Consider the following 14,695-nt stretch of genomic DNA (forward strand, 5'->3'; position numbering starts at 1 on the left):
TTTAGTTCTACGTAAGGCATTTGATTCAGTCAACTATTCTTTGCTTTTGGACAAACTGGGGAGTTATGGTATGAGAGGAATTAAGAGGATAAGGAGTTACTTAAGTAATAGATTTCAGTATTTAGACTAGAGTTTAACAATACTATGTCAAATATCAAGAGTTTTCTGTGGTGTTCTGCAAGGTTCAGTATTGGGGCCGAAGTTGTCTTTATTATACGTGAATGATATTAGGCAGCCACTCAACACGTTTAAATTTATCACATTTGCGGATGACACAACTTAGTTTTCTTCAGGATCAGACATAAGAGTTATTGACACTAGTAGAAGACATGATCAGGTTAAAATACTGGTTTGACATTAATAAATTATCACTTAATGAAAGTAAAACTAAATTCATGATTTTCAGGGGTGCTGCGAATAACAGTGAAATAAAAATTAAGTGAAGTGATGTAGATATTGAAAGGGTATATGAAATTAAATTCTCATGAGTATTTTTAGATCGTAATTGTAATTGGAAGCCACATTTTGAAATTTTTAACAAAAGAAGAATGCATTTATTGTACCCTCATAATGCCATATCTGACGTATTGTGTGTCACAGTGCGCAAGTGAGTCGAGCGGAGGTGAGCAGGTGCGGGGAAGAGGGCAGGCAGGAATGTTTAAAGAGGTTTTTAATGGTAAGCATGCAGGACATGGAAACAATGGACAGACAAGGAACTCAGAACTGGGAGGGTTTAAATACACGAGGAGCTGGGATCTACAGTGATTGGGAGACGAGAGGCAGGTGGGAGTAATCAGGAGAGACACAGGACTGAACAGAACAGGACAGGTTGTGACATTGTGTTGGGGATGAGGAAATAAAAATTGACCCTATTGTGAAGATTCATAAAAATGTTGAAATAATAATACATAAAGCTCCCTCCCTATTGTGCATCAACCCACAGATTATTCATAGTCTTATATATTGTTTATATTAAACCATAGAGCTCAACATCTCCCCTCATGCATTCAGTATTTGTTAAGAGAAGAAAAACAGGGATGAATATTTTCCAAACAGGTAAAGTCTATTGTTACTATTAGTTCATGTTGTTAATGAACAAATAATTAATAAATAATAATAAATAATTTAATAAAAATTTAGCAAATTTTGTGTGATTTTGTTGTTTTTTGCCTTCTCTTTGATCTTGTGTTCTGATGGATCTGTAAGGAGGTTAATAAGCCTCAGCTTCAGCCTATTCTTTCCCTTTTCGATTACAATAATTGTAAATTCTTTTTGTTGGCAACATTAACATCTAATGTTTTTTATTTATTTGTTTACATGTAACTGAGATAAAAACATATGGTGATAACATATACAGCTGAATTTAGAGAGTTCATAAAGGTCAAGAATATAGAAATGGTCCATCTTCCGAGTTTATTTAAATTCGGTAAACAGGAAGTAGCTTATCAACAAAAATCTGAATGAGTACAATTTGTTAAAATATCTCAAGAAAAAGTTAAACTTGGTGCTCAACTGCATTTTAATTGATCTGACAAACAGAGAAATAATAGAAATATTTTATTTGTTGATGCATAAATAAAACATGCATAAATAAAACATGTAAGTGGTTAAAGAAAATACATCACTTGATAATAAACCAACCAAAGAGTAAAATAAAAAACAAATGTGAAAAACTAAAGCAGAGTGAGATACTATCAGATACAATAAAAATGGGTGACCTGAGAATAAATATTTGCATCCATTTTTGTCAGTAAAAATATGTTAACAAAAACTTTAAACAGCAGCAAAAAGGTTCCTTGTATCAAAATAAATCTTATTGTAGAATAAGAACATGTGATTTTTCCCATTTCCCTCTGGTTTACATTCTACTAAAAGGCTCATTTTGACAGTAATCTGTAAGAATATATAAGCAGTCTGGAACGTTGGTTATGTGAGGATCTCCTAAAAGATCATAAATAACAAAACATGATGTAAATAAACTGAGAAGCACCTGAGGTTATAGAGCGCACTGAACCATCATTTATGATTAGTCACACTTTCTCTGGCCCTGAGCTAGCAGTCGTCCCTCTGCACCATGGACAGGAAGAACGAGCACACGCTGGCCCACGCGCTGCTGCACAACTCCTCGGCTGTTTCCCGGTGGTCCGCGCGACTCGTGCAGGCCGTCGGAGCCGCGGACGTGAAGCTTGGAGACGGCAGCTGGGTGGGAGACTCCGGTTTTCCGGACTGAGAGGAGAACAGCGAGCTGTTTACGTCCAATGTAAAGTGCGCATCTTTCGGTGCGCGCTTGCACATGCCAGTTCTGACTAGCGCACGCTCGTCGCCGCACAGCCTGCCCTGGAGCTTTTTAAGCGCGCGTGCCACTTGTTTCCAGAAGCCTTTGGGATTGGAGTGGTACTCCTGGCAGCTCTCGGGTCTCCCAGTGTATTCGCAGCTGATGTCGGTGATTCCGCCGCTGACCCGGGCCTCTTGATTCTCACATTTGACTCGAAGATTCACCGAGTCTCGTGCGTCTCGTGCGTTCCACGTGCACTGCATCTTCTTATTGCTGCTGGAGAACCTCCCCTGGTGCTGCTGCGCTCCTGAGCCTGCGGCAGAGACTTGCTGGAGGAGGAAGGCCACCAGCAACCAGAGAGGGGAAGACTTCAACAGCAGCATCTGGTCTTATAGCAGAAAAAATCTGAAAGATTAAGCGACGCGAAACAGATTTTACATTTAACTGTTTCCAAATGTTTCCCAAACCATGAAAAAAGAATAATCCAATAAAACGTAGTAACAGTTGTTGTACACAAGTTTTAAAACTTTATTTCACTACTTTAAAAGTACGTTTTCGATTGAAGGAATCCATAAATGTCACATTATTAACGTCAAACTCACCAAACGAAGAGCGTGGCTGTGCGTAAATCTTCTGGTTCCTCTGTCTGCGTCTGCCACATGGTTTTCATACATGGATGTGCAGCACGCGCACCAATCAACACAGTCTGGCGACGCACGACGACGCACGCACACCCACTGAGAAGGGTCTCTTTACGTTTTGCAAAGCCATACCCCAAATGTCTAAAACCGGTTTGCGCCTTTACCAAATAGAGTTGGGGTTAAAATGAAATGTGACAGTTGAACACATTTTAGATTAGGGGGAAGTTTAGAAACCGTTAGGGGCATCAGGGCGCACTTTGAACGATCAACTCCAACAATCACCCTCAAGTCAATTTCTACACTTTTATTTTCACTGCACTAAATGCATCTTGTTTTGATAAGGAATAAAACGGTGTGCAGTAATAAAAAACCTCTGAATTTAAAAGACTCTGTGTAATAAAATTGTCCTTTGAATAAGTGCTGCTTCTGTAAGTTCTGTAAAAGGATTCCATAGATCATAGATAATGGCCTAAACCAGATCAACAATAAAGTGTCATTCTGATCCGAAATCTGAGCAAATTTACAAATTGTGTTGTTTTTAATCCAATATCCTAAACTGGGTTGGGTTATTATAGCTTAGTAACTGAATTTGATTCATTTGAGCAATAAAGGAGCTGTACAGCAATTACACTCATAGATAGAATTATGTTACAATTAAAGGTTTTATTGGTGTGAAGAGTCAGCATTAATTTAATTATAACATAAGTTCTGTATCAGGGGACATTAATATAATTTTACACTGCTGTGACAAATGTTGAAAGAAAAATATCACCTCATTATAATCTAATTTATAAGGATTAATAAAGTGATAAACAAAATAAAAACAACAGTTAATGTGTTTTTTATTCGATTTAAGGACCAGTTTCATACGGACTCCTCTGGTTCACTAGGACATTTTAGGGTTGTCAGGGAGCAGATATCTTAGTGTTTCTGTAAATGCAGACATCTGCACTTACAAGCTCTTTTTATTTGCTCATTGGTGCCACCCTGTGTTTTTTATAGAAGGTGCAGCCTTCAGGTCAGTGTGAGTACTCTACTGCTGTCTGCTGTTGTTCAGCAAACTTTTTACATAAAGATACAATTCATGGCCATTCCCCAGATTTAGAGAATATAATCTGGTCTGCCAGATTAACGTTACTGGTTTTTATCATGATTGTTCAGAGGTGTCCAGACCTCAGACAAGAACTGAAGAACAAATAATAAAACTGCTCCTGACTCACAAAACTACACTAGCATTCATGTTAATACATCAGTAACAACAGGGACCTAATGATTACACGAATATCTTCTGATATATTTGTTATATGTAACTTTTATTAGTGACCCATATGTCATTTGTTTTGCTCACAATAAAGTTTGTATATGCTATTTACCTATTCATGTGTTAAGTTCACTTCATTTCAGTTAAATATTATCAATAAAAAGTCAAATTTATGTTTATTTACATTGCTTATGAAGGGTTAAGACCAGTGGTTCTCCGTGAAAGGTTGGAATCCTGTAGTTCAAAGTTAGTAAAATAATTTCTTTTCATATTTTCACATTTTGAATTTTTTCTTACATGAGGGCCCATATCATGAAAAATCCACTTTTATGGAGCTTTTTACCATGTGATTTTATTTCCTCAATAAAAAGAAAGCACAACCCCATTTTTGCTGCATTCATCCATTTTCCTGTTTCAGCTGCAAATTTTGGGTTTTATTTTGAAAATCTTGTAAAGGGTGAACGGAAACTACTCATCATCAGGCCCTACTCCCCTCCTGGCTTGGTGGTATGTAGGTTCACATCCCAATCTGAACAGTAACTTTATTATTATTTTTTAACCACACTTGCCAGTCTGATGTTTTCATCCCTTTATTGGTAAACGGTTGAAAATGTAAGGACTAAAATGCTGTTTTTTTTTGTGTTCTTTATTTAGCACGTGTGCGTCCATGTGAGGTTAGCCGAGTCAATCAACTAAAATGCTGCTTGGACCAAATTCAAAGGTGTTTGACACAAAATATTTTGCAGAAAATAATCAATAGAACTAAAACATAAAAACATGAAATCTGCTTCAGCTGGTTAAATAAATGACTCTCGATACCACCGGGATTCAAACCCACTTTAGCACATGGCAAAACTAAAATCGCTGTCAGAGGCCTTAACTACTGGACTACAATTGCCAATACATCAACTGGTTTGCCTAAGATGCTGTTGAAGGCACATTTTGTCGATGCATAGGCAGAGTTTTATTGAAACAAGGTGTTTTATTTCCAGGTAAATTCAGGCTGGTGGAAATGCTCGGACTTCTGGCCTCTGACTGGCTAACAGCAACAGAACTCTACCACTGACTCTGGTTGCTTTGTAACATTGATGATTTATCTCCACAAATAACTCGAGCCTGAAGGAGTTCTGCCATGTTGTGGAGTTGCTGATGCTAACGGTACTGCTAGGTGAGACATGCTCTGCTCTCTCCTGGATGCTAAACCAACAACAGTCTTCCCCACCAGGAGACAGGATGGGTCCATGAACATTACTTTTCAGTATGACGTGGCTTGCCTGAACCGAGTGCCTATCAGTGGCTAATGAAGGAAATATGGGTAGAAGACTATTTTCGCCTTTAGCCTGTGTTAAACTCAGAGATCATATTTCAAAAATTACAAATGAAAATGGTTTCTCTGTGAACATAGCCTTTAATCTGTAAACAATGTGAAAATATTAATAGTTTTTTCTAATTTAATCTTTCTGGCATTTTAGAATAAAGCTCTATAAACAGTTTTGCTGTCCTGCATGACCTTATGTTTGCTAAAAACGACCTTTTTTGTTCTAAAAGAGTTCTGCTCTGTGTGCGTGTGTGCATGTGTGTGTGTGTGTGTGTGCTGTTTAAACAACCACTCAGATTACCACTCATTTGCAGCCCTCACATAGACTCCCCTCTGTTCCTGCTCAGCGGCTCTTGGGACTCAATTCATCTGCTCACACAAAGAAGTGTTCTCAGACACCTTCTGTGACTGATTGTGTCCGCACGGTAACAACTTCCTCACACAGGCGGCCGACATGTTGTTACAGCCGGTGATGAGTGGAGACAAACGTTCTTTTGAAAGCAAGAGTTTAAAACATTACACACTTAGCTGTTCTGTCAGAAAGAAAACCCTTAACAGGAGAAGAGAGGTCACCACTCTGATTTTATTGGGTTTTCCTTTGTTGAGGGGGTTTACATGGCATTTCACATTTACATGACACACTGAACAACTTTTAAATACAAACATAAACACATGCCTACCAGTTTTTCCCTTTTTACGGATCTATAAAAGTCACAAACATCAAATTTTGTTAAAGCACTCGGGGAGTTCAGAGACTGGAGGTTGTGTTGAGTGCTACCGATTCCAATCTGAAACGAGAAGAAGAGCCTTTACGTTACATTTTGTTTACCTGTAATTTATGAACAATATTTCCTGTTACATACCTGGGTGTCTTCAGGACCGTCTCACTTTTGGAACCAGCTGATTAAATAGCTGCAGATGCCGTGGAAGCTATTCCAGCAGTACTCAGTGGCGAGGCGGGAGGCGCCAGACTCCAGCTCCTCTGTGGGGCGTGCAGTGGTCTTCCCAGTCTTGGGAGTGGGTCTCCTGCTCGGGGGTCTCTTGCCTGTCAACGGCTTACTGGGCTGAGGCTGGGTCTTCACCGGTTTAGGAGTAGCGATGGCCTTTGGCTGCACTTGCACCACTGGTTTAGGATGCTCTTTGGAAGGCTTGGGGGCAGTAGTCTTGGGCCAAGAGGTCAGGAAAGTCATTTGGACCTCATCTGGAGATTTTCTGCACATATGCGGATGGTAGATTTTTGCACCCTGACAGGCATTCTTTAGTTTCCTCAACTCCCACATCATTTGGGTGAAGTAGTGGCGAGGGTTGACATTGTAGGCAGGGCACAGGTTGGGTTTACCCTGGAAGTCGCAGTAGTAAGACCGTCCTGTGGTCTGGCTTGGACTTCTGCAGGACACACGCAGGCGAGTGTAGTTCCCAGCTGTAGACACCACCATGGCGCATGAGTCTTTGGTCTTGGTGCTGAATCTTAGGGGCTCATCCCAGACGCTCTGTTGCTGCTGCTGTTTGGTATCAATGCTGCTGTTGCTGCTTTGAGCGTCCGACACACAAACTGCAGCCAAGAGCAGCACCAGCATCCTTGTCTTCATTCTCATGGTGAAGTTATGAACTGCTGTGGGTACTGCTGTTTGCTCCAAAGGTTAAGATGTGCAAAAGGGGGTGGGAAGACTTATAAGTGGAACTTTATACAGCAGAAACCCACAAAGGGGTGTTATTCATGTACGCTGAACGACTCAAACTCCTCCTCCGGTTCCTCGTACAAACACAGGAGTACGTGTGGCACCCTGAAAACTTGGAAAATGATTGACGAGATGGTTGGAAAAAGAGGAGGGGGCATAAAAAGAAGGAGGAAAGGGGATTTTTGTCCCGCAAAGTAAGTGGGGCTGACACCATAAATGTTCTGACGGTGTATATTCCCACACAAGGGGGTCATTCAGCATTTATGAAAAGGAGCAGGAACCAAACTGCAGCCTGAAGTTATTTCTGTAAATTAAAAAAAAAAATCAACAACTCTGCAACCCTGGATGAAAAAGAAAATCCTCATTAGGTCATAGAAATATATTAATGAAAGTGTATTTATCCCTAAGTTTTGGGACGTTTTGATGTTTGAAGATTTCTCCAAGTGTTGGTGCTGTTGTAAGTGAATTTCCCCACTGTTCATTTACTGAGTTTATTTATTCAAACTTTATGCTGAAAGGATGCAGTCACCTTCCTGCAAGGCAACAGTGTACAACAAAGTGTTGGTTATTTAAATTGTGCAGCAATGTTTCTTACAAAGGGTCCAACGGTAGACCTCCCTGGGGAGTCCTGAGTTTAGCTTCCTGTAAGCCATCAGAGGAGAGAAGGCTGCTTAACGAGCTCTCTGGGGTGGTCTGTCCTTCCTCTGTTAGGAAGCTGATTAGCAGTTGTGTGAGCCTCACAGTGACCATGCCTAACCTCTTTTAATTAGTGAGTAGTCTAGTTTTATTTAGGGATTAAAAATGACAGATTGAGTCAACACACTCACAGAATAGGAGGGGAAAAGTGATATGGCCTGAATGTCCATACACCATTCTGTCTTCAGGATGTGCACTTACATATTTTTCAGCTCTGGGAGAATGCCATTTGGTAGGAGCAACTCCAGCTTTTTAATGGTTCAACCTGAACTTACCCATAGGTCTGTTTTCTGCACATAAAGCACAGCAAAACTGTGGAGTTTATACTTCATTTGAATGTGGATCCCAAAATAGACGCAAGCATCTCCAAGTGGGGGTCCTGCCTCGAAATCAAGCAGAATGTTATGAATGCTGATGGCATTTTGTTCTGTAATTGTTACAAAGAGTCATAAAATAATATCAGCGCCATCTTGCATAAAGAGTTTTGTGTTGTAGTTATTACATTGCTTTACTGTTTTATTAGCTAAAACAATAGAAAAACAAAACAAACAATAACAAGATGGCAAGAAAATAATTTTTAGAACAAAGCTGTTAAGTGAAATTGGACTATGTCATAAAGACTCATCTGGAGGCCTGACTGCATGCTGCAGTAAGTTAGAACTCCTGAAACTAAACAGAGAAGCATGCCACCTTGAAAAATTCCACAAGTTGGAGCAAAAAAGGGTGCTAAGTCTACAAGACCTCAGCAGATTCAGGAGTCGTTATTTTTACAGCAGCCAGTCTGGTTGGGAAGAGAAAGTTCCCGCCACCAGAAAGGTAAACACATTGTGTGAGTACATCTTCCTAAATTTGCTGTGATACATTTCTGATGGAGTATGTGGCATCAAACCCAGCGTCGCCTTGCAGAGCTGTACAACTTTAGCTTTGGGTGCAGATTCTGCATCCTTTAGTGTCTTCATATCCAAATAGTATTGGTGATAAACATCACCAGTTGTGATTTTAAACGTTTGTGTTCACAATGTGAATTTTGTTTTTATGTTGCCGTCTGTATGGGATTCAAAACTGAAATGGACTGTTCATACACTCTTAGAAATAAAACTTTTAATTTTTTGAACAAGTTATGTCAACTGGTTCTGTGAAACCTAGTTGTTTGAATGTAAATAGTAATATATTATGTTAAAGCAACACTAACATAAAACACTTAACATTTTAAGCTATTGCTTACAAACTGGTTTCAGTGGTTCTTGAGCCATAAACGAGATACCTTCATGCTGAACAGCACTCTGTAGCCCCCTGCTGACCAGAAATTGTGCTTTCCAGTGTTGTGGTAATAGCTGTTTACTGTGCTGGTAGCTCAAAGCAGGCTAGCAGTTAGCTTTATCGGTTTGCCCAACATCAATAAAAAGCACAAGAATAATGTAGCATTTCTGTTGGCATCCCGGTGGAGCCTGGATGTAGAGAGTAAAGACCTAAAACAATAATTAACATCAGCAGGAGCTGAAGGAGGCTACAAATACATGGACTGATGGTGACCTGGCTTTGTTGCTACGGTAATTATTTATTGCCCAACAGAGTGGATCATTTTACTTAATGGCTTATTTGTAATCAGTTAGTCAGTCATTCTTCATTGTTAGAGCTAGCTACAGCAGAATTGTTTCTGATAGTTGTAAATCCACTTCCAACCAGTAGGAGGGAGAAGTGAGAAACTTTAGGGTTGCTTTAAAAGTAAATATATTTTACCCTTTACATTTAAGCGACTAGGTTTAATAGAACAAGTTGACATAACATGGTTAAATACATTCAGGGTTTTATTTCTTAGTGTACATTTACAAAGGTAATGGAAGAAACACAAAACAAACAAGTGTTGTTGGAATAATTTATTCACAGATTTGCACCCTTTCTGGAAAACATTCCTTGTGTCTCCCTCAGGCCTCAGTCATACTGAGCAATCCTGCAGGTATTTTGTGTTTTAGCCATTTTACATCATTTTATATCATCTAAAAGTGAATCTTATGAGTTATGAGAATATCTGAGAGACAATGAGAGGACAGGGATTAACTTTGGACTCTGTCGAGATTTTATCACAGAGCCAAACACAGCTTGTTCAGTGTTTTAAAGAAGAGAGCGCCGTTTGGAAAACTTTTTATTTCGCCGAGATGCACGAAACAACAGGTCAATAAATATTGCCTGCTGCTTTCAAAACGTAAGTTTAATGTAAATAAGAAAAAAGATCAAACAGAAGATTTTGAACATGACATTCATATATCTGAATCAAGCAGACTGATTATAGTTTATTTTTTTACTTTTTTTTAGCAGAACAAGGTGAATGTTTTAGGCTTTTGGTCTACAAAGGCATTTTCTGCAGAAATCATTAGTAATTTGACAAAGACTTCAGGCTCTCCACAGAGCTGTAACGATGTAAAAAATCTGATTTACTCATTATTTTTCATTTTGTGGGCCTCCTTGAGCAGACTCGACAGTGATATCTTCTCTAAAGTTCAGCAAGAAAGCTCATTTTTCAAAATGTCAACGGATCCTCTGAAAATCTACCTTCAGTTTCACCAAAATGAGCCAATCTAATTTACACATATTCACAGAAAAAAAAAACTATTTCTACAAAAAAAAAATCTACAAAATGTTATAAAACAATGATTAACAAAATATATAAAACTTTCACAAATTTGGAAAGTGTAAAAAATGTACTTTTATCACCAGATGATGTGCATGCAAATATTTATTCTAGAACCTGATCTAATGAAGCGGGAGCTCGTGTCTGACAGCTGGTTTTGTACATTTGAAAATGCTAAAGGGACTGGACGGTGGGTGAGAGAGAGAGAGAGAGAGAGAGAGAGGTTGGCTGGTATCAGAGGTCCTTGTCAAACAGGCTGAAGGAGTGTCAAGGTGAAGTGTCCTACTCCCTGAAGTTCCTGGTTGTTGTTCTTCCTTTTCATCCTTAAAGATGTTAGAACATCTAAAAACAGACAACTTCAGCGATCCTGGATCAGTTCCAGTTCTCCTGTCCACTGTGGAGGAAGAAAAAAAAAAGAAAATAATAAACAACAACAAAGTTTCACCACAATGTAAATGGCTGAATTCTCTGCTTCTTAAAGACCAAGTTCACTCATTTTCCAAACACATTTGCTCTAGTAGAAATGAATGCCTTGTGAATCGATCACTGTGGGCAAAAAAGCTGTTGCTCCCGTTTCAGGAAGTAGAAGTGAACCAGAGCAGAGGGGGGCAGGATTTAGGGTCTCATTTCCTGATATTTGGACATCTTGCCTCTGATTGGCAAATTGACTACCACTGACTCTGCTGCCATGTGGTGGAGTTGCTAATGCTAACCGTTAGCTTCTACTAGTGGGGACGTTCTCTGCTGTTTCCTGGACACTAACTCAACAGCATCCTTCTCCATCACGAGTCAAGATGAGTGAGTCCATGAATGTTAAGTGACAGCGTGATGTAGACCTGTCACGATTTTCTAGTCTGAGCGTTTGCTCGTCTATTTTCTATCAGAAGCTGATGCAGGAAACAGGTAGAAGCCTATTTTGATATTCAGCTTGTATGTTAAACTCAGAATGACTGATCATATTTAAAAATAACAAGTAAAAACAGTTACTCAGTGAACTTGGCCTTTAACTGTGTAAAATAAACAAAAGAAATATAAATGTTTTGACATCTTACATCATATCTTAATGAGCAAAAAATAAAAATAAAACCACAAAGACAGCACCCGAAGATTTCAAAACTACTTAGATTAGTAATATTATTCCAAACAGCAGTCCGGAACAATGAAGATTAGATGCCCAATGGCCACAATGCAGGAGGGTGATCTAAGTGTTTAGTTGGAGCTGATTCTTCAGTTTAGCTTGGAGACAAAACCGGAGTCTGATAGAGACGTTTCAGCTCCGGTTTTACGGCATTCAGAATGCACTTGATCTGAGGTGAACTCTGCAGCACACGTAAAAGTTTTCATTCTATCAAAACACTATTTTTGAGTTTGAGCAGCTGCTGATTACACCAGCAACATTTCACTACTACAGCAGGATTCATTACATTCATTTAATATAGTGAAATATAATAAAAGATGGGTTTTTTTAACCGCAGTTTTAGATGAAGAGGATCATTTCTGTGTGTGGTAAATCATCCAAATTCATCCCCATTATCACAAGATTCACACGAACTAACATTTCTGAGTAGTCAGAGGAGTCATGTGCAAAATCTTTTAAATAAATTAAATTATAAGGTCAAGGTCTTTATAATTATAAGCCATTTGCGCGTAACATGGTCTGTAAACCAAATGTTGTTAACAGTTGATGAATATGTGTCTGCATCGAGCTTGTTGTGCTTTCAGTCTGCTGCAGTCAGACTAAAGGTAAATTAGTGTCTAATGATCTACAGAAAACCCACAAACTGCAGTTTCATCTCTCTCAGGCTGTTTTTGTACATTTAGTCTCATTTTTGTTATTTTACTTGTTTTCTTTTTAGTTTTTTTTTTTGCTTTATGTTACAGCCCCTCTCCTTTGTTCATAATCTGTTCAGCCTGTTTTTAAAAGTTTATAAAAGGTCAAATCAGAAAAATATGAAAAAAAAGATCAAAACAAAAACAGAATGATTGTGGAAATGAGCTATTTTTGTTAACATTTCTCTTCCTCTTTTGATACATTTTAATCAGGCATGCTTTTTGCATACCCTATATTTTAGAAGAAAAGAGGCTCATTCTATCCATCTTATTAATTTTACAGTCGTGCAACTGTGCAATTTGACGTTTTACGTTTTTATGTAGACTGAAGCAAAAACTGCTCAGAACTTCTGGAGACGTGGATGACGGATGTCAGATGAGCGTGTGACATCGTTTTGGTTAGGGTGAGATGTGTGATGCAAGAGGAAGATGAGGAGAATAAATGCTGGTGGGAAAAAGATGAACGATGCAAAGACGTGTCTCCAAAGAGCAGACGGTGCTTCAGGGAAGGTTCAGCAGTCTGGTTTGAGATGGAGGCTGGTGGGTGAGTGTCACTGATCATCAGTACCTCCACATGGAAGAGGGGTCCAGAAGGTCACCAGTCGCTTGGGGGAGCAGAGGCCCGGGGGAACCAATTCAGTGTGTCATTATAAGAAGAGCTACACACACACACACACACACACACACACACACACACACACACACACACACACACACACACACACACACACACACACACACACACACACACACACACACACACACACACAAATAAGAAGGAACTCTTCATTAATTCATGTTAAAATCTGTTTTCCCTCCACCAACGAACACCGCAGCATGCAGATGAACAGATTCAGGCATGGCTCATACCTGACCAAAGAGATGTTTCCATGGATACTGATACTGTTTCTCACCATGATTACATGCATATGGTAACACAAGATTGAGGGAGGACAGATGAGAAGGACAACGGGGCAACTCATCTCAAAGTAAAAGAGTGAAGAGGTCCACAGAGAGCTGCTGCTCATGACCAAAAGGCTGATGGGGGAAAGAAAAGTCCATGCAGAAGGAAAATAGTGTCATGCTTCCGATTTCAGGGGAAAATGAGTCAAAAAGATGAGAAGCGGTCCAAACTATTCCCCGCAACAAAAGAGGTGATACAAAGATGAGTGTGAAGAGCAGAAAGCCATAACTGTGAGACAAGCCACAAGTAAGAGTAGCAGGATTAAAAATAACACCGGGAAAAGGAAAATTAGCACCAGTAAGAGGAATAACAACAGAGAGAAGGGAATAAATGAAGTACTGAGCACAGTAGATTCAGTCTAATTAGGAGTAAAACTCTATAATATTTGAATGTGCAGCTGATGATGTTCTAGGACTCACTCTTCAAAGACATCCTCTGTGTCCATCCGTCTGTAGTACTTGGACAGTTTGACAGAGATGATGATGCTGGGGATCAGAAGGATGCAGCAACCTCCCAACCCAAACCAGAAGGTGTTCTGGAAGACACATTTACCATGAAGGGCATTAGTAAGCAGATGTGTTTTATATTATGTCACTAAAATGTTTTTAAACCATCTACAATCAAATTGCTACATGTCTGCTGCCCTCTGGTGGAGAAGAGAAGAGCAACTAACTTTTATGGATGAGACTAAATCCATGCATCAGGCTTTAAAGGTTAACCCGTGTATCCTGGTGTTATTGGTGGTTAATGTTGCATTAACACATTTTCATGTTCTAACTGCTGACAACTTGTTTCGAACGTGAAGATTGTCATCAGGTTGCTGCAAATCAGGCTCCAAATGAGGGGGATTTCAAGAAAACACAAAACTAGTCATGTCTGACACCTGAGTTTATTTTCCAGAACAAGCTTGGGTTTAGAATAAAGTCAGTATTTTCAGGTCCCATCCATAATTAAAAATTACTGACCACTGAGTCGATGATGAAGCTGCATGCTACGATCTCCGCGCTGTCCACAATGTTGCTGATTGGTTTACACTGGGCCACCTCTGCAGTCAGCTGCAAAAGCACACGCAGATGCATAAAACACGGTTGTAATGATGTAAAACAAAAATGAAAAGTCAATAAACATATCATTGGAGGAGTTTGATATTTTTCCCCACTATGTCCACATTAATTACGTCTTATTAATGCTCAGCTCACCATCAGAAAAAATCTCAGGCTGATGAAATGAACTGAAACAGAGGAGTCACTCACGGTGCACGACTTTATAAGCTCTCTGTGCTCAAGGGGACCACAATTTTAGAAACGCAGAGAAAATTTGGAAGTACTCACCGAGTTTTTAACCCAGTTTGTGTACTGTTGGAAGTATCCCACCAAAGTCTGCACGAAGCCTTTTGCCTCCT

At 39.4% G+C, this 14,695-nt stretch overlaps 2 protein-coding genes across 6 annotated transcripts in view; both read right to left on the minus strand.

The window, feature by feature from the left end:
* Positions 1–1,845: 1,845 nt before the first annotated feature.
* Positions 1,846–7,090, minus strand: LOC107374347 (fibroblast growth factor binding protein 1b). Its single transcript, XM_070553459.1, has 3 exons — positions 6,384–7,090; positions 2,878–2,927; positions 1,846–2,663 (listed from the first exon to the last, which is right to left on the minus strand). Exons 1-3 carry the CDS (start codon positions 7,088–7,090, stop codon positions 2,053–2,055), a joined length of 1,368 nt encoding a protein of 455 aa, XP_070409560.1. The 3' UTR covers positions 1,846–2,052.
* A 2,642-nt stretch (positions 7,091–9,732) lies between these two features.
* prom1b (prominin 1 b) overlaps positions 9,733–14,695 on the minus strand; it is a 94,545-nt gene continuing 89,582 nt past the window's right edge. For 4 of the 5 annotated variants that reach the window (XM_054735621.2, XM_054735623.2, XM_054735622.2 and 1 more), the window contains 5 exons: positions 14,625–14,693; positions 14,259–14,348; positions 13,713–13,828; positions 12,898–12,988; positions 9,733–10,893 (listed from right to left, as the gene is read on the minus strand). In XM_054735621.2, coding sequence (XP_054591596.2) covers positions 12,925–12,988; positions 13,713–13,828; positions 14,259–14,348; positions 14,625–14,693 — 339 coding nt within the window. In that variant the 3' untranslated portion in view covers positions 9,733–10,893; positions 12,898–12,924. The remainder of the gene's footprint in view (positions 10,894–12,897; positions 12,989–13,712; positions 13,829–14,258; positions 14,349–14,624; positions 14,694–14,695) is intronic. The other variant, XM_054735624.2, reaches the window with a different exon arrangement.

This window comes from Nothobranchius furzeri, chromosome 7 (genome assembly GCF_043380555.1).
Source record: "Nothobranchius furzeri strain GRZ-AD chromosome 7, NfurGRZ-RIMD1, whole genome shotgun sequence".
Taxonomy (NCBI): Eukaryota; Metazoa; Chordata; class Actinopteri; order Cyprinodontiformes; family Nothobranchiidae; genus Nothobranchius; species Nothobranchius furzeri.